Source organism: Rhinolophus ferrumequinum, chromosome 16 (genome assembly GCF_004115265.2).
Source record: "Rhinolophus ferrumequinum isolate MPI-CBG mRhiFer1 chromosome 16, mRhiFer1_v1.p, whole genome shotgun sequence".
NCBI classification, from domain to species: Eukaryota; Metazoa; Chordata; class Mammalia; order Chiroptera; family Rhinolophidae; genus Rhinolophus; species Rhinolophus ferrumequinum.
Genome location: NC_046299.1, coordinates 7,705,143 through 7,724,908, shown reverse-complemented (window position 1 = coordinate 7,724,908; position 19,766 = coordinate 7,705,143). Strand labels below are relative to the sequence as shown.

General features: G+C 47.7%; 1 protein-coding gene across 1 annotated transcript in view; it reads left to right on the top strand.

The window, feature by feature from the left end:
• HTRA1 (HtrA serine peptidase 1) overlaps window positions 1-6,031 on the top strand; it is a 50,089-nt gene extending 44,058 nt beyond the window's left edge. The window contains exons 6-9 of the mRNA XM_033130846.1: window positions 1,311-1,425; window positions 2,664-2,721; window positions 4,244-4,339; window positions 5,323-6,031. Of these exons, the coding sequence (XP_032986737.1) occupies window positions 1,311-1,425; window positions 2,664-2,721; window positions 4,244-4,339; window positions 5,323-5,491 (438 nt within the window). The 3' untranslated portion in view covers window positions 5,492-6,031. The remainder of the gene's footprint in view (window positions 1-1,310; window positions 1,426-2,663; window positions 2,722-4,243; window positions 4,340-5,322) is intronic.
• Window positions 6,032-19,766: the final 13,735 nt, after the last annotated feature.

The following is a 19,766-nucleotide window of genomic DNA, read 5'->3' as shown; positions in this document are numbered from 1 at the left end:
TCTAATTCTTTTGAAATGAACTCTATGAATGTACTGTATCCTTGCAAATTACCCTTATCTTTTCTGGAAGGAGTCAGGTATGCTGGAGTTGAGGGTTGGAAATGTTATGCCAGTGGACATGCTCATGTTTCAAAGTTATAAGTGTATGCCGTGGAATTCAGGGCCAACACAGGAGTAGCTAAAGGGACAGGTCTTTGTTTTGAAGATGTCAGCAGTTCTGTCTGGTCACACAGAGGCACGGTCCTTCAAAGGAAGTCTCAAGGCCGCTGGAAGAGCTGTTTGGCTTGTCCACGGTCTTTGTCTTGGCCAGAAGCCCTCGCTTAAGACCTGGCTGGAATGAAGAGTTACCCCGCTCACCAAGATGTCACTTAAGCCTGTGTTTAAATACGTGAGCATAGAAAGGGAAGCCTCAGAATCAGACTGTCAGAGTGAGGGCGCAGCTCAGGGGACCTCCAGGTCAACTCTCATTTACAGGTGGTGAAACTGAGGCCATCTGGAGCAAGGCCCAGGATGGCAGTGCCCCTTGGTGGGCCCCGTGGAGTCAGGGACTGAATTGTCAGTGCTACGGAGGTGCCAAGAATGAGTTATACTCTCTTGGCTGTTTTCCCTTTTAAGCCTGAGTCGAACAAACCATTTAACAATAGGATTCAGAATAATGGTCGAATGGCGTGAGGCAAGCTTGTTATTCCAGGATCATTTCCTATTGAGTAGCATTCAGTAAACTGTGAATTTATCTTGAATTGAAGCACGCCCTGTAAACTGGCTTCCTCCGTGACTTAAAGTGAGTCCGCGACCAGCAGAGGAAATGAGGCGAGAATGAGCACCCCTGGGCCCCATGCAGCACCCGTGAGGCTCCTGTGTGAGTCCAGACCGCATTTTCTCCAGTGAAGCATGATAGCCCTAAGGGCTGTGGTTGTTTCCCTTGATATCAGCAAAGGAATCTTAAGATCACCAAAACGGGAGGAGCAGGAGGGTGTGGAGAGCCACCTAAAGGACTCAGACGTTTTAGACACACACTCCCCGTGAAAAGAACAAACATGCGCGTGCGTCTTGAAACTATCTGCTCGAAGCTGTTTTTACAGCACCTTGAAGACCGAGCCCGGAGTATGTGTGTGTGTTGGCTCTTCCCTCGCTGAGTTTGACTTAACGTTGCCCGAGCCTTGCCTTCCCCCTTCAACCCCGAAACCCCCTCCTGTCACTTCCCCCAACTCCCTCAAAGACTTCTTTTACGCAAATTCTCCCTTCTCTTGGTGCACGTCTTCAGGTAAACCCTCCTGGATTCAATAAGCCATTTCCATCTTACTTTTCAGGACGGTGAAGTGATTGGAATTAACACCCTGAAAGTGACAGCTGGCATCTCCTTCGCAATCCCATCCGATAAGATTAAAAAGTTTCTAACGGAGTCCCATGACCGACAGGCCAAAGGTAAAGAGAGACCCAGGCAGCCAGCTGGTGGGAGATTCAGGCCTGAGGCTTGGCTGCTTCTTGGGGACTTGGGGGCAGGAAGTGACACACCCGAGGAGCCACTGAAACTTGCATATTTAGAAGGGGAAGGAATGCACGTTATTAACTCCCGGTATTATGTCATAGATGCTTGACCATTTTTGACCTATGACTGTGAATGTCTCATACAGTTTAATATGTGCCAGGTGTGGTCCTAAGTGATTTCTATACATCATTTCACTTCATTATTCATTTGTGTCATTTAATTCCTTTGCCCTATTAGGTGGGTATTATTAGTCCCATTTTTCTGATGAGAAAACTGAGATTCAGGGAGATCATTTATTCCACAAATGTTTCTGGACCCATTTGCTCTGGGTCAGATTGGGGTTCCCTTGCAGGTGTAACATTTACGTTCTCCTCTCCTCTTTGGAGGCTGACAGTAAACAAACAAATAAGGTAATTTCCGATGACAACAAGTGCTTCCCAGAAAATGAAGCAGGGTGGCAGGCTAGGGAGTCAGGGGAGGGGCGGCCAGTGGAGACAGTGAGGCCAGAAAATGCCTCCCAAGCTGAGACGTGAAGGAGAGGGAGCCAGCAGGGATGTGGGGAGAGAGCATTCTGACAGGAACAGCTGTTTCCAGGCTCTGCATTGGGCACAGTATAGCGGGCGTAGGACCTGTGAGTGGACTGTGTGGCTGGACGCAGTGCACGTGTAGAAGTGGAAAGAAGTCTCCAGGGTCACAGCAGGCCGTGATGAAGGGCTGGGGGTGCATTTTAACTGCATCCAGAAGATGGGAGTTTATGATCTGGCTGATGTCTTTAGGTCACTGTCAGGACTGGGCGGAAACTGCGCTGTAGGGGTGGGTGAAAGTTGGGGGATCAGTGAAGAGGCTCTCCCAGGCATCCAGACGGGGGAGGAGTAGGGGGGCACATTCTGGATTTGTATGCGGGATAGAACCCTTAGCAGATGTCACAATGAGGCAACGATGGAGTCGATGAAGGATCGCGCCTAGATTTTTGGCCATTAACTGAAATGGCAGGACTTTCCAAGGCAGGACCCCAACGGCAGGTAGGGGTCCGAGCCACAGCCTCAGGGTACGCCCCCATGGCCCTGACTTCACACTGCAAACTTGGGGATTGAATCTCATGGCTCCCGGTATCTCCGACACAGCCACCAAGTGGGCTGACCTCTTTGTTGTTGTCCTTTTGTTGTCACACCAGGCAAAGCCATCACCAAGAAGAAGTATATTGGCATCCGAATGATGTCGCTCACATCCAGGTGGGTAACAGGACGTTTATGTCTGTGTCTTCAATTCAAATAAACCTGAACTTCAGAAGGTGCTCACTGGCACCCCTGAAAGAAAAAGCCTTCTGCTGCCTTAAGATATCTCTGCTGTAAGTTTCTGGTTAAAATTAAGTAACATTAGGAAAGACACAAGGGGTCATTATCCTTGACCTCTTTTTGTGTCTTTCATTTTATTTTTGTGTTCTGAGCAGGTCCTTCCTTCTAGAAGGTTCTACCCTCCCCTTTGAAGGCAGGCCTGAACAGCAGGGACTGTTGGTCCCTCTGCCTCAGGCCTTCCTCTCACCACTTGGTCTGTTGAAACGCACATTCCGGGAGTGCCCCAAGCGCCTCCCTCAGCCCCAGAGCGTCCTGGCCTGGCCGTGTGCTGTATGTGGGCTGTGGCTCCAGGAATGCAGCTCCAGTCAGGCCCAGTTTGACTGACGGGCTTGTTTTCCCCGAGCCGGTGGAAGTTGTGGCATGTGGCTGCCAGGCCCATAACATACTGGTATTTTACCCGTGGTAAAAAAAATCTGGTGTAATCGCTGGAGTCCTGGTGACTAAGGGCATGGTTGAAACTGTTGTGGGTGAAGTCGGCAAGGACTAGAACATAGTAACATAGATATTAACATATATTGTTATGATTAATGAACTATTAATTAATTATGAACACAAGACTGTAGGTTAGGTACCCATGAGCTCTCCAGAATATGGACTGATTTGCCAAGGTGAAAATGGGCACCAGTTCTTGCTTGGAACTATGGGTATGGTTCCTGGGTGTAGGCCCTGGGGTCTGGCTTCCTGGGTTCTCATCCCAGCTCCTCATCCCAGCTCTACTTTATGGCTTGTGATTTGGGGAACGATTTGGTCTCTGAACTCCTCAGTATTCTCCTCTCCAGGATGAGGGTAACAGTGCAGGCGTTTTGGTGGGTGCTGAGGACCGAGTGATTTCATGTATGTTAAGTCTCGGATTAATGGGTGGTGGCAATTATCACTAGCTACAGTGATACTCGCCCCAATTGTCACCTGCTTGTTCTGCACCTGGCACTGGTGCTCTAGCTAGATGATCTCATCTAATCCTCACAAAAACCCTGTGTCGTACAGGACTGTCATCATCCCTATTTTTCAGGTGAGAAAACTAAGGCACAGAGAGGTTAAGCAACTGCCCAAGGTCACACAGCTAGAAAGTGGCAACGCTGGGGCTCCAAATCAGCTCAACTTTATGGCTTGTGATTTGGGGAACGACTTGGTTACAGCCGCTATACTGTACTGACTCTTTAAGTGGTAGCTACTATCAATTAACTAATAAAATTAATGATAATGATGAAATACTTCCCTCACTGTTATCCAGTAGGTCTTTGACGCTAGTAGAGAGGCAATTTAAAGCAGAATCAGAACTCCTGGAGGAGTTTTACATTAGAATCAGAGACAGAAGGAGAAGCTGGGTGGGAGCTGGGTCTCCGCAGAGGAAGGCCCGTTGGCACTAGATGTTCACACAGGTGCTTTTTCTCCCAAGCAGCAAAGCCAAAGAGCTGAAGGACCGCCACCGAGACTTCCCGGACGTGCTTTCTGGAGCGTATATCATTGAAGTGATTCCCGATACCCCAGCGGAAGCGTGAGTTTGAACTATTTTCCCTTTTCCTAATATCCCTGTGGTTCCTGGGGGTCATGGGGAGGGGGCCATGTTCTTTCCATGTCCACTCAGGTGATTGTGAGGGTCCCGCACCCAATGGTTGGGTGTCCTTGGTTAGTCCTGCTGGTCGGGCCTGGTTCAGCTCAGGACCAGGGCCAGCAAACTGTTTTCTGGGGGCCGGGTCTGGCAGGCTGCCTGCTTTTGTACCACCCATGGGCTAAGAATAGATTTTGCATTTTTCAATGTTTGAAAAAATTTTAAAATAAGAACAGTGTGAGATATGAAAATTATGTGAAATTCAAACTTCAGTGTCCATAAATGAAGATTTACTGGAAGACAGCCATACCCAGTGGATTACCTATCGTTTATGGTGGCTTTTGGCCCTTAATGGCAGAGTTGAGTAATGACAGAAGATAGTATGGCCGGCAAGCACTAAGATATTTTTCTACCTGGCCCTTTACGGAAAACGCTAGCTGACCTCTATGCTAGATGATTAAAGACCATGACAGCCTATTTGAGGCTGTCATACATAAGAGCTAGAGTTATGGCAAAAATAACACCAAAGTGCCACGTGATAGCACCACTCTGCCCATCTCTGTAGGAACCGTTCTGAGTTATGACACCCACTACAAGAAAGTCGGCCTTGGTCATGGTACATGGTAGATAGTATCCAGTACATCCTTGCCTCCTTCGTGGTCAATCTGGCACAGATCATACAAGTGCTGGCAGGCATTTCTGCGATGGGCATGATTGGCATTTGACCTAAAAAAAATCTCAGAAAGAAGTAATGCAGTCCGTTGGTGGTTCAAGCCACTCTCACAAGAGTTAACCATCGTCACACCCTGTTTGCTCTGGGCTTTTAGGTGCTAAACTGTGCCTCTATCGAGGTAAAGTCGATCACCGTTCGTGGCAGTTAGACCAGGAGGGATGGAAACATCACGATTGTGTTCCCCTTTGTGTTGCAGTGGTGGGCTCAAGGAAAACGATGTCATAATCAGCATCAATGGACAGTCGGTGGTCTCCGCCAATGACGTCAGTGACGTCATTAAAAAGGAAAGCACCCTGAACATGGTTGTCCGCAGGGGCAACGAAGACATTATGATCACGGTGATTCCCGAAGAAATCGACCCATAGGCAGAAACATGAGCTGGATTTCATGTTTCCCTCAAGGACCCTCTGGTGGATGATGCACGATGACCCGGCTGGTGGCACGGGACACCCAAGACTCTGGGCTGCCATGTTCCTTGTTCAGCAGAAACACCCGGCCAACAGACTCCTCCTTGATTATTTGCAGGCAAAACAAATGTAACGTTGTAGAAGCTCAGGCAGAGACTCGCCCTTCTGTACCGTATGTATGCAGTGTGCTTTTCCTTGCCAGCTTGGACTGTTCCTGCTTAGACAGTCAACATTTGTCTCCTTTTAACTGAGTCATCATCCTAGCCCAACCAAGGCAGTTGATAGAACACGTAGATAAGAGGACGGTCCCATGGGAGCCAGAACAGCACGGGGTGTGTGTATGCTTTCCTCTGAGTCAGCACCCAGAGGGTGCCGAGACCATGGGAGGCTGAACACTGGCTTCCAACACAGCCAGGGTGGCCTCTTTGGGGAATCTCTTCAGAACTGGGAGCCCAATGACTTTGAGTTTGAGCTATTAAAATACTTCTTCATACTTTGCGTTCTGGCGTGCTTCTTTTCCTTTCCACAAACAGCTGGTTGCAATCTCTCTCAGATGATCACAGTGTCAGTGGGATCTTCATTAAACCACAAGGGTTGATCTTCCCAGTGATTTCAAAATCATCCTGTGCGGTTTACCGGGGTTATGAACAACTGTATTTGGCTGTCCTGGCTTCGTCAAGTTGGATTTGAGGACAGTTGCATTTGCATCTGAAGCACTTCAAACTAAATAAGGGTCTGTTGACCTCATGCATCATGCAGTCAATCCACAAAGATTTTCTGGGCCCCTGCTCCGCGTCAGGCGTGGGGCTAAGTGTAGAGGGGTGAATGCAGACGTGCTGCCACTCCCTCCCTGAGTTCAGTCAAGAAACCAGGTCTCTTTCTGAAAGGGAGACAGTTCAGGAGACCAGGATGCAACTCCCAAACTGTCTTGTTCTAAGTCCCCAGAAAGCACAAGCTGAACCTGATTCTAATTGTCCTGAGCTCTGAAATAAGAACTAGACCTTAAGCCTTGGGGTGTATAGAGTAGGGCTCCCCTTGAAATGTTCTAGAATAGGCACAGCTTTAGGCAGCTGTAGGCACCTCTGTCTCCATGAAAGTTGCCAGGAGTTTGGGATGCTGAACCCGAGACGCCTGTTGCAAAACTTTAGCTTAGGGTAGAAGTTTGCATGGCCTGAGTCCTCGTGGGAGCCCACACCAGAGGAGGCTTTTTACGCCAAGAACAGAAGGTGAGAGGCTCTCTAAGTGCTGTATTTCCCGGAAAATAAGACCTACCCCCAAAATAAGCCCCAGTTAAGATCGTCAGCCAAATGGACGCATTTAGTACGTTATGCCGATGTTCCAGAAGATGACATGACTGTATTTGAATAAATGTAGGTTGTTATCCATGAAAAAATAAGACATCCCCTGAAAATACACCCTAAAGCGTCTTTTGGAGCAAAAATTAATATAAGTCCCAGTCTTATTTTCGGGGAAATACAGTGTTAGCGTCAAAAGGGGGGCCTTGTACTGGATAGAGCTTCAGTTCTCTAGACTGAGAGCTTAATCCTTCCTCGACTAATACCGTGTTTCCCCGAAAATAAGACCTAGCTGGACCATTAGCTCTAATGCACCTTTTGGAGCAAAAATTAGTATAAGACCCAGTAGTATACCTGGTATTATATTATATTTTATATTTCTTCTATTAGACACGGTATTATATTATATTATATTATTATATTATATTATATTATATTATATTATATTATATTATATTATATTATATTATATTATTTGTCATGCGGGGGCTCTGGTCCCACTCCCCACACAATAATGCAGGATATGGTGAGGGCAAAAAGGAACACCCACGGAGCCATAGTTAGGGGAGCCATACCACTATATTCTCGCTGGCGGCTGGGTTGGAGACACAGGAAGCAGGAGCCACATGATCTGCAATCTGTTGTTCGCTTCTGTGCCAACCAACCAAGCAACCCCACTTGCTAGCTGCAATCCGCATCTGCAAGCTTAGCCATGGCAGGTATATCAGTGGCTAATAGCTCACCGGTAACAGCTGATGGCCATCTACTACCTGAGCCAGCACCTTTCCATGTGAGGTTGAGAGCCTGGAAACTGCTCTGCTGGCTCTGTCCCCACAATTATTATATTATATTATACCCAGTCTTATAGTAAAATAAGACCATATCTCATATTAATTTTTGCTCCAAAAGACACATCAGAGCTGATGGTCCGGCTAGGTCTTATTTTCGGGGAAACACGGTAGGATCTCAGATCAATTCAGAGCAACAGAAGCTGTGGGAGGCGCAAGGCCCAAGTGAAATGGAGGAGCAATCCAATTAAAGCCCTCATCGATATCGACAGGAGGCAGCTGAGCAGCTTGTGTCCTCCGCGACGCTCTGCATCCCTCTGCTCTGCTCAGATGACCTCGCTGAGTCAGGAAGGAGCTGGTAAGTCCTTTCGCTCCTGGCGTGGGGTTTGTATTCCCTTGCGTTCCATTGAAAGCGATGACTCAGGGATTGGCCTGTGGCTTCAGGACTTGTCCTCAGCTGATTTGCCTGTGGGCCTGCTCCTGTGGGTGGTCCCCAGGGCTGAGATGCTGCTGCAGGTGGAGAGGATGCTCTGGGTGGCGTGGAAGTCAGAGCCAGGCCCGGCCAGAGCCCATCTCTCTTCCGCTTGTCATCACTCAGGAGATCACAGCTGGCGACCGGCTGACCTGAATCCTCTGTAAACACTCAGCAGCATTTCCTGAAGGTCCAAGGATTTGGGGTGAGGTCAGAGTTTTGCCTGCATGTGCAGTGACATACAAGGCTGCAGAAAAGGCAGTTTGGCACACTTAATAGCACATTATATGTTTGGTTACATGGCTGCACTGACCAGTGGGACCCTGGGTCCTGGGAGGGCTGCTCAGCCCAGCACACCATACTCATCCTTGAGACTTTCACGGGACCTCTCAGGACACGTTTCTTCTTGCTATGGGCTGTGTTGGAGTTTTTGGCAACATAAATTAGCCTTAAACCTGAGAGGTAGAGCTGAGTTGAAAGAGCATGGCTTTTGGAACTAGATGGACTTGAGTTCAACTCTACTCTCTGCATATTACAGGTTGTGTGACCTTGGAACCAGTTACTTAACCTCTCTGTGCTTGTTTCCCATCTGTAAAATGGGGATAATCATAGTACCTTCTTCCTATGGCTGTCATGGAGGTTCAATGAACTAATACATAGCACATGGTAAGCACTCAAATAACTAGCAACATATGTGTTAGCCAATGTCTTTGAGCCTCAGTTTTCCCCTGTGTAAAATGGGGAACACCAATAATGGCCCCCTTGCACTGGCTTTGTGAGGACTAACCATGATGGCACCACTAGAGAAATACAGCTGCTGTGTTTATTAGCCTGCCTTTGTTCTGGCCTTCAATGACAGCTACAGTAGCTAACATCTCTTGGGTGACTGCTGTGTGACAGATACCATGCTGGGCATTTTGCACAAATTAGCTAGTTCAATTCTCACATCAGCCCTGGGTGGATGTTGTATTTATCCTCTTGGGCAGGTGAAGAAACTGATGTTCAGAAATTAAGCCTTTAGCTTAAGATGCAGAGCCAATAAGTGGGGATCTGTGATGTAAGGCCAGGAGTTCTGAGCCCATGGCCTCTGCATGGGGCCACGTGACCCATCGATACCTTCTTAGGACCAAGACCCCTGGTCCCTCCATCTCTACACCAGCCTGGGTCCATCTCCACTTCTAGAAGGTATTCATGGGCCCTGTGGCCTCAGCGCCCTGCTCGGTTTGTGGTTCCTCATGACCCTTTCAGGTCCCTTAACAGCCCCACTTCCTGGTGAATCACTGGCGCCCCTCTTCTCCGTCTCCTGGGGAGTGCCCTCCTGGTCACTCACGCCTCTTCCAATCTCAGCTCCTTCGGGTCCAGGGCTCTGCTTCCAGCTTCTGCAAAACTTCAAATGCTGCCAATCACAGGGGCTGGGATTCACCAGCTCATTTCTATCACTTGACTGTCCCCATCTAGCCCTGCCAGATGCTTCTCTAGATGCACTGGCCGGGAGAGGGGCCCCATGTGCAGGGCTCTCTTTGCCATGCCTTCGGGTCCCAGCTGAATGGATGCCATGCCGGGCAGCTCTGTATAGGGTCCTATTCTTTTCTGGCTCCATTTCTGAAAATTTGGCAGAATGCCCATGTCTGGTGGGTGTGATGAAGAGCATGTGTTTTTATTAGGATTTGCATGGTGCTTGTCTCTGCCTGGCTATTAGTTTTGACAGCCCTGAGCCTTGAGGGGTGGTGTTTTGATTGGCCAGCAAGGATGTTAGGCCCATTTCAGCAAATGCCATTGAAGTCAGGGCCAGCCTTGCTAAGGTTGTGCGGAAGGGGGCGTATGGCCAGGCGAATGGGCCAGTCCAGGTTCAAGGTTACTGTGAAAGCTGCCTTCTCCTTTGAAGGTGGTGATAGAGGAGGTCAGAGGTATGGCAACATCTGAGTAGCTTTGTGCCAGGATGGCACGTAGGTTTGCACTGTATCCTGCCAATGCTGATCAGGTAGTAGAGACTGCCTGGAGCAATGGGCCGAGCAGGTTAGAAGACGTATTAAAAGGCGTATGAAAAGCGAACTGATGTCTGGACCTCACTCAGCCATTCTGATGATGTAATTGGCAGGCAGGCTGCAGTGGGCCGCCTGCTTTTTCCCGCCTCCCTCTGGACTGTACTGCCCCTCAACTCTGGGTCCTCCTCGTTTTCCCACTGACTGCCCGGCCCGTGTGGGGGTTCTCACCCACTCCACCTGCCTCCTGCAGCCATCTCCCCAGGCCATCTTCATGCCACATGCCACTCCCTGGCTCTCCTGCACGAACCCCATGCAGTTCTAAAGAACTGTCACTAGAATTGGCTTGTGAGACTTGACTGTTTGCCACCTGGATCGAGAAGACCATCAGGTTGCTCGCTTGGAGAGCCATCCCTGTTCTGAAACAAGTGTTGTTGGTTACATTTCTGAGCCCCCACCTACTCACCCATCCCCGCCTACAGGATGCACTTAGCCAGAGCTTACAGAAGGGAATCTGACGGCCAAGCATAAGACCCATTCTTGGCATCAAATAACACCTGCGTGTTGGAAGCACACATCAGAAGGGCCCCAGCCTTTGTAGGGTGCTGGGCCTGGTTCTGTGGGAGCCAACTGGGCCGTCGACCCCATCTGTGTCCTGTATCTGGGGCCCAGCTGGGCTGACTCACTGCTGTCTGTGCCAGCTCCCCACCCAAAGACCAAGGCCCTCTGCTGCTTCCATCAAAATATGGGTGGAGCACGCACAGAGCCGCGGCCTTCCTGCCACCAGGCAGTGGTTTTATTTAGAACTTTTCAAAGCAATGGCCTAAGTGTTGTGCCTGCCAAGAAGCAGCGAAAGATCAAATGAAATAAACATTAACAAATGCATTTTTTTTTTAAGTGGTTTAGATTGTTTAACAGAAATAATTTCCTGTGGAATGTACTTCAGTGGGTCGGGTAAGCTTTTGTCTTTTACCCCACCTCTTCCCCTCTTTCACCACCATTGTAGAACCCCCATTTTACAGATGAGCCTATTGAGGCACAGAACAGTTAAGTACCCAGCCTGAAGTCACACAGTCAGGAGGAAGGTAGAGCTGACGCATTGGAACCCAGGTGTGTGGCTTCAGAGCCCTTTCTCTTAAGCTGGTGCCCAGTGACATTTGTAACTGAAGACTGTGTTTCCACCTGGGTATAATTTTCCATTGGCCCATCTTTGAAGCGGTAAAGAAAAGTTGGCCCAACACAGGCTCAGTGGCTGGTCTGTGAGAATGACTTCGCCCAACAGGAAAGCTCATGTTCTGTTTCATGGGCTTTACCTGCCCCTTCCCTCCCTGCCCCGCTCCTGTGAAGGGTCATAAATTCTGTGAGCAGTAAGAGAGAGCCTGAGGGACGCCCGTCTCCCCTTTGTCCAGATTGCCCAGGCTCCACTCACGTTGTGCCTTTTCCATTTCGCTCTCTTCTGATGACTCATTAAGCTGGAACACAAAGTCTGAAATGACACCCAGGGTAAAAAATGTGCTTCATTGTCGAAGGCCTTGCCCTGATGCGGAGCATAAAAATGCATCACAGAAAGTTCTAGGAAGAGAAGGTCAATGAATCATTTACGTAGGACTCAAACTTCATCAGAAATCCTGACAATGAAGAACGCTCAACTTTTAAAGCTAGTTTTTGGTTTATTATCCTTGTCCTTTCCCTCATAAATTAATTGCACTGATATTTAATGACTGCAATTGAGAAAGGTAGAGTCTATGTGAGAGCATCTGATGAGCTGCTCTCCTATATATTTAATGAAAGTAGATCAAAGTGAGTGGAGGTTTTAAGAGAACATTCTTTTAAGATATGGCAACTGAGCTAGGGGCTTGTCAGATAGTGTCTACTTTTAATCTTGGTCATGCACCTGTACTATGACTATGTGTCTGAGCCCAAAATCTCGGTGAATTCTGATGGCATCTTAGTCACGCTGCCACCTCTCTTTTTAAGGCAGGAAACTGAAAGAAACTCAGAGAGCCGGCTTTCCTTGTTCAATGACTCTCAGTGACTAAAGTCAGAGCAGAGGGTTCAAACCAGGCTGTCTGCCTCCCGAACCAGTGTTCCCCCTGCAGCTGCCCAGGGCACGCTTCTGATGGCGTTAGCAAAATCTCATCCTGGCTGTCTTAGTGGTCCAGAGCCCAAGCCCATCCCTTTTTTGGATCTGGGTGAGGAAAGGGGGAAACACTGGTCAGCAACAGTTTTCTCATCTCTAAAAATTAACGCTGAGAATCCACAAAGAGGAAAAACACTTAAAAGCATCTGGAAAGAAAACTCATGTCTACGCAAAACCCTGCACGTAGGTGTTTGTAGCAGTTTTATTCATAATTGTCAAAACTTGGAAAGCAATCAAGATGTCCTTCAGTAGGTGATGGATAAACACACTGATGCACCCAGACAATGAAATCTTATCCAGTGATAAAAAGAAATGAGCTATCAAACCATGCAGAGACATGGAGGAACTTGAAATGCATACTGTTAGGTGAAACAAGCCAGTGTGAAAAGGTTACATGCTGTATGATTCCAACTATATGACATTCTGGAAAAAGCAAAACTATGGAGTCAGTAAGACGATCAGTGGCTGCCAGGAGTCAGAGATGAATAGGTGGGACACGGGGACTTTTTAGGGCAGTGACACTGTTCTGTATGTAATGATGGCCATTTGTCCAGATCCACAGCATGTACATCACCAAGAGTGAACCCTAATGTAAACTGTGGACTCTGGGTGATAACGATGTGTCACTGTAGGTTCATCCATTGTGACAAAGGTACCACTCTCGTGGTGGGTGTTGATAATGGGACAGGCTGTGTGTTGAGGAGACAAGGGGTAGGTGAGAACTCTATGCTCCATTTTGCAATGAACCTAAAACTGCCTTCAAAAATAAAGTCTATTCATTAAAATTTAAAAACAAACTTCTGAACAATATGAGACGCACAATCAAGCCAAGAGCCAAAGGAAGCACGTGTCCGACCCAGAAAGAGACTCGATTCCGCTCACCTAGAATGGCCTCCAACATTCTGCTTCTTTGGCCCGGATTGCAGATCCAAGGCGGGCCTTGTGGGCAAAGGTGGGAGGAGAGTGATCTTTAGAGAAGAGCTTCCAAAAGGAAGAGCCTCTCCCAGCAGGGTCAAGCCTGCAGACTTAACCCTGACATGAAAATGCAAAGCCTAATTGCGATTGCCGGGAGTGTGGCGGCTGGTTCCCTCACGGCTCCAAGCCTCATTTCTTGCAACCTACCCTGCCAGTGCTTCCAGACCCATCCTTTCTCCATGACGGAAACACATGTTCTTGACTGACGAGGCTTTGGGCGCTGTGAGGCTCTCCATGTGGGCCCCCTTTGTTGCATTTCTGCGCTCTGCGGGGTGCCAGGGCCGGTGGCAGTGACCTGTCCTGATGACAAAATCCCTCAGAGCTGAAGCAGGATCAAGGGGGCTTTTGATGACCAGAGCTGCCTGTACTCCATGAAGCCACTGTCACCTCCCTCCTAAGCTCTAGGATGGCAGCTTTTGCCCCTTCGCATTGTCCTACCACCCCGGGGGCCCCTGCCTGGCTCATGTACTCTCTTCCCCACCACGCCTGCTGGTGGTGTTGGGCTTCATGTCCTCTCCTCCCACTGGTTCATTGTATAACCACCTCCTTCTCTGTGAAGTAGCCATGTTGCATCTGAGCTCCAGGATGCTTAAGCTATTATCATTACTGGGCGAGGAGAGAAGGCTCAAAGTTCCCATGAAACATTGTGACTGTGATGAGAGCATAGGTTTGTCCACTAGGGGGTGGCCTGACCTCGTGAAACTCCAGGAAGGTGTCAGGGGACGTGGGTGTGAAAGGAAGGAAGCCCGGAGGAAGGACCAAGAGAGGGCAAACCTGGGAGTCTGTGGGCAGACAGGAGAGGGAGCTTCCTCCAGCCCCTGCTGTGCGCAGCGCTGCCGGGCCTGAGGGGAGGCTCTGAGGCCACAGCCGCTCCCGGTTCTGTTCTGGGCTCCGGCCACAGCACACTGACCTCGTTTACTTGTTTACTGCTTGTTTCTCCCACTGAAATGTAAGCCCTGGGAGAGCAGGGACCTTATGCACAGACTCTCCAGCGCCTCATACAATGCAGGCCGAGTCTTAGGAAACGAAGGCTTGAGAAATGGATGAACAATGAGTGGCTGTAGGGAAGTATCTGCAGCACTCTCAGGTATTTGCAGTGTCCTGCCCGGTCTTTAGGAAGCGTCCTGGCTCTGGCTTCCTGCACTTTGAAATTTGGGACTCTTTGCTGACCTAAGGGACAGGGAGAACCACCTAGGCCTGGGCACACCCCTTTGATCTCTAATTTGGGTGGCTTGCTTCCTCTCCTGTTGTATTTATCTTCTCTTGTCATAGTTCTCTTTACTTGCTAAGTGTTTCTCCCATTTTCTGAAGATTAGCAAGACTTAGTCTCACCCATGACACTGGGCCGTGATCTACTTTGAACCACTGTGTATTTGTTTGTGGGGACCTATCTGGTCTGTGGATCCCCTTCACTGTGGAATCCTGACCCCACAGACCCACCTGGAGCAGAGCCTGGGAATCTGCATGCTAACAGGCACTCCAGTGGAGAACCCTGCCTGGGGAGAACAGGTCTGTTTACATCTCATGCTGGGCCCGCTTCCTCCCATGAAGAAATGCTGGGAACCAAGGTGATAAGTCAGTCTTCTCCGGGGCGGCAAGTCAGAACATTTATTTATAGCCATTTCTGCCTTCCGCTGTTCCCAAGCCCCCTCCAAGCCCCCAGGACTATGCCATCACCAGATGCTTTCTCAGGGTCTGATGTGAGTCACACTCCTTTCAGGGATACTAAGCAAACACTTCACTCTCCTGGACCTCTTCAGCCCTTAAGGTTTGTGGTATAAGACGTGCAAGGCAGTTGCTCTGGCATGGCAGCCTCAGCTCCATTTTAAAGTGGCTCCATTTTATATTATTATTTGCAGTTTTTTGATTGGCGATGGCTTTTGGAGGTCTTTGCGATTAGAAAGCTGGAGCCTCCAACTCAGGTGAATCTCCTGGTCTAGAAGGAAAAGGCAGAAGGAGATGGCTGAACTGCTGAATTGCAGATGATGAGAGGAATTTGGACTTTTCCTGGGCGTCCCTGAGAGAGAGGTTAAGAGGCCCAGAAAAACCGAGCGCAGAGGGGTGAAAAGGCAACAGAGCATGACAGGAAGCCAATGGAAAATTCTTTAAGGTGGAAAGAGTGAGGGGGGTATTTATAATTGAAGTTCTTCCTCTTATGTAAACTCCCTTCATTGCCCCCAAACTTGAGTAAAGATTTGCTGCCGAACTTGAGGTCAATGCCTGGCTGACAGGAGAGAACGAATGAGGTGGCCAGACCACGGTGAGACCCGCGCAGGTCAGTGGGCGTAGGAAGCTGGAGTGGAGTCTTGTGTATTTAAATATCAGAGACCTGGTGATGATAAAGCTGAAGGAATTGAGGATACACAGGCCCCTGCCACCTGGTTTCTCAGCCCTTCATGACATGTCACCTCTGCCTTCCGATTTCCCTCCCATGTTCTGGTGTCACCTCCATAGCGCACCCAGAAGACATTGAGGGTCTCTCTGTGACGTTCCTGTTCCTGTGGTCTTATCCCCTCCCTGAGTGAGAGTTCTGGCGTGCAGAAAGGGACTATGTGAGCTTCCCACGCTCTTCCTAGTGGGGGCTAAACACCAAACTCACCGACTCTGCACATGTAGGAGGCAATTGCCAAGCATAGTAGTAGACTCAGCTGCCCACTCCCGGGATTGTGACCAACAGTCCCCTTCGGACTTACTTTTCTCACGAACCCAACCCAACGTTTTCAAAGAAAACTTTGTCTGAGGAAAGCAGAGGAAGGAGCACTTCCGCTGCAGTGGGTAAGGACAATAGCTTGCACCTCAGGCCCAGCCCAACATGGCCACTGCCCAGCTGCAGAGTGGGGCTGGGTTGCTATGGAAACAGTTTCCTGATTAGAGCCAAGGGCATTTCCTTTGGCTTGACCACAGCCCCAGTTCCTTTTTTATTCTGGACGGAGATGACCCAGTAATTTGGCTGGAGACCTTGACCACTGTATGTGGAACTTGCAACTTGTGGGAAGGAGAGTGGCACCATAAGATGTTTTCTTGGTTACTCTTAGGACATTACATTTTTCACTGACAGTTTTTCTTTTGCTGTGTCCTTTCAGCCTCGAGGAGAATGGTCTGTAATGGGCAGGTAAGGTGGACCTCATCTCTGATGTTTTCAGAGTCCTCTGTCTTTCTATGTCCTACATATTAGTCACAGGACATGCTCACCACATGCACTTTACATGCATTATCTTATTTAATCCTCCCATAAGCCTAGGAAATAGATATCATATCAATCTACATATAAGAAAACTGAGGTTTCAGGTTTGCCTGACTCTAAAACTTAGGCTCTTGTCCACCAGCTTGACCTATCCTTCATATCTCAGCTGGAAAGCCTTTTCTTCTAGAAAGCCAACTGCTCCCACTCCCACCTGAGGGGCTCCCCCTTCCCAACCGTGTTTCCTGGGTTCCCAGATCTGTGCTTCTCTGAGGTAGGCTGAGCACCATCACCGCCAAACCTAATCTCAGAAACCTGAGAATATGTACATTACACGGCAAAAGGGACTTGGCGGGTGTGATTAAATTAAGTATCTAGAGCTGTGGAGATTATTCTGGACTACCTGGGTGGGCCAATGTAATCACAAGAGTCCTTGTAAGAGGGAGGCAAGAGGGTCAGAAGGACAGAAAGGAGATATGACTACAGAAGCAGAGGTTGGAGTGATGTACTTTTGCTATACGGCTGTGTAGTGGGGGAACTGTCAACAGTGTGAGGAAAGTCATAATGACAAAATGGCATTTGTGGGGGTGGGAACAGCAATCAGATTATAAGGACAACCTACAGCAGCCATCAGGTCTCCCCTCATTTTGCCCAGGTCTCATTTTTTCATCTCAGACAATATCCAGAAATGACTGAGTGGTAGGATTGCTCGGTACAGAAGAGTTTAAATTTGTTTTCCTTCCTGCTAAGTGATTCTAAAATATAAATGCTAATGCCTAGAGAGTTGCGCTTACAGCCTAGAGATAAGAAAAACTCTAGGTTTAAAACGTTCATAACAGCATCTAAAATAAATTGTTAGCTAATATCAGAGGAATGGCAGAGTTGACATAAGTTTTATGGGGGTGTAATTATATCATAACTTTTATATAAAAAGAACAGAAACCTCTATTAGTCATTTAGAAAAGTCGCTCACCTCCCTATCCGAGGTAGTACTCCAGAATAGAAGAGGACTTGATTTGTTGTTTCTCCAACAAGGGGGACTGTGTGTCGCGCTAGGGGAGGAATGTTGTTTTTACCATACTGGTATAGTAAAAGAATCCATGGCAAAGGTGAGAGAAGGGTTAGCTAAGAGAAAACGGGAAAGGGAAGCTCAGGAGAACTGGTTTAAGGCTTGGTTTAATAGATCCCCCTGGTTCACCAGCTTAGTATCTACCTTAGTGGGCCTGGTTATCTTGCTTGTGCTTATTTTAACCTTGGGCCCTTGCATATTGAACAAGCTTATTAATTTTGTGAAAGATCGTGTTAATACCGTCCAGCTCATGGTCCTAAGACAACAGTATGAGAGAGTGCCCACCAGTGAGGACCTCTACGGCTGGCCCGTACATGAGCAAGATTCCTCATTATGAACAACAAACGGGGGAAATATAAGAGCCCTTAGCATGAGAACTGCTATCTTAAGGTCAGGGTTAACAGCCCCTAGCCTGAAACAACTGTAAATTCCACGATGTGGGCAGTTGCAGCATAGAGATTAGAAGTCCTGTAGCTTATCTTATACTCCTTGTCCTGTAGTTAATCTTATACTCCTTGAAGCTATGTAAGTCCTGTAGTTTATTTTGTACTCTCTGAAGCTATGGAAAATTACTGAGTGCCTTGAAAATGCTATATAAACCCTTGGCTTTAAGTGTTTGGGGTTCTTGTTAAAACCCGCTGCGTCGGGCAGAGACTCGGACCCCAGCTGGCTGGAAATAAACCTCGCTGTGTGACTTGCATTATCCTGTGTGTCCTCTGTCTGTCTGAGGGGGGACGATTCCGGACCTTAACACTTTGAGGTTGGGAAAAACAGCCATGAGCCAAGGAATATGGGAGGCTTCTAGAAACTAGAAAAGACAAGGAAATGGCTTCTCCCCTAGGGCCTCCAAAAGGAAACAGCTCTGCTGACACCTTGATGTTAGCCTGTAAGCCCCATTTTGTACTTCGGCCTTCCAGAATAGCAAAATAATAAATTTGGTATTAGTTTAAATTACCCAGTTTGTGGTAATTTGTTATAGGCGCAATAAGAAACTAATACAGTCTGTGTTGTGATTTCTTTCCCCTGCACTTGTATCCACCTTCCCAGCCAGGATGTAAGTTTCTAAAGCCTGGAACCACTTAATTCAGTAGCTATAGTTTGAGCACTTGCTATAGTTTTGAGTGTACTGCCTCTGTGGAAAGCAACACAGACATGAATAAAACACGTCTCTGCCCTCAAGAAAACTACATCTAAAATCTTTGTCGTTTTATAGGTCCCAGCTCAAAACCTTGCACAAAAGAGATGAGTAGTAGTCAGCTAGTGATAAGGGTCCCCATCATACAAAGAAAAAATTGTGATAATACAAAAGAAAACAGATAAATTTAGCAAGCTTTTATACATGAAGCTAGAAATAGGGGTCCTCTGAATTTTAAATGAATAGCAGGGAAGATAAAATTTTCTTTGAACAGTTTTAACTCCAAATGAGGAAGAACTAGGAAAAGGGGGAGGCAGCTAGAGCTCAGGATACATGAAGGACAGGGAGTATTGGAGAGGGGCTGGAGGGAAGAATAAGATGAAGACTGTGGAGGCCAAGGGACTGGAAGTTTCTGGAATGAGGACGGGCTTGGGAAACTGCTCTAATCAGACCTGCCTCCATGGCTTATCCTTGCCTTTGAATTGCTAACTGAACAAATTAGCCACCTTTCCCAAGATTAAAATGACCTTTATCCTTAGCCCTCCCTCCCTCCTGAAAAAAAGAATGGAGAGCAAGAACTGGAACTGTTATTATTACTATTCCCCTGCACCAGGGTGTGGGTTAGCCCCAGGACATTGCCGATAAGCTTCCTGCCAGGGGAGGGGCTGGCCCCATACCCGGAGAGGTTAACTGCGTCCTTTTAATTTGCAATTCAGAGATCACCTGTCTCAGAATTACCTGAGCGCCTATTAGGATTCCTAAACCCCTCTCAGATCCTTTGATTCTGATGTCACCTAAGATTTGAGAACATGAGTGATTTTTCTGTTTCTTAGACAAAATTTCTCAAAATATTATTAGGTTGGTGCAAAAGTCATCGCGGTTTTTGCAATTCTTTTTAACCTTTTCAACCGCAATGACTTTTGCACCAACCTAATAAGAATTACTATAGTGATTTTATGAACTTAATTAGGATGGAGTTTGCGACCTTAGAATGAACCCCTGGGACCAACTGATTCTTGTGATTGATTTTTTTTTTTTTTTTTTTTTAGATTTCTATGGAGTACAGAACAGTCTGGATAAAAGATATCTCATAATTGCCCTCTATTAACAATTATTAGGAGTAACAACAGTAGGCATTTTATAGCATCTCTAGCATATGCCACTTTCGGTAAATGAAAATTTATTGTTCAAGCGCT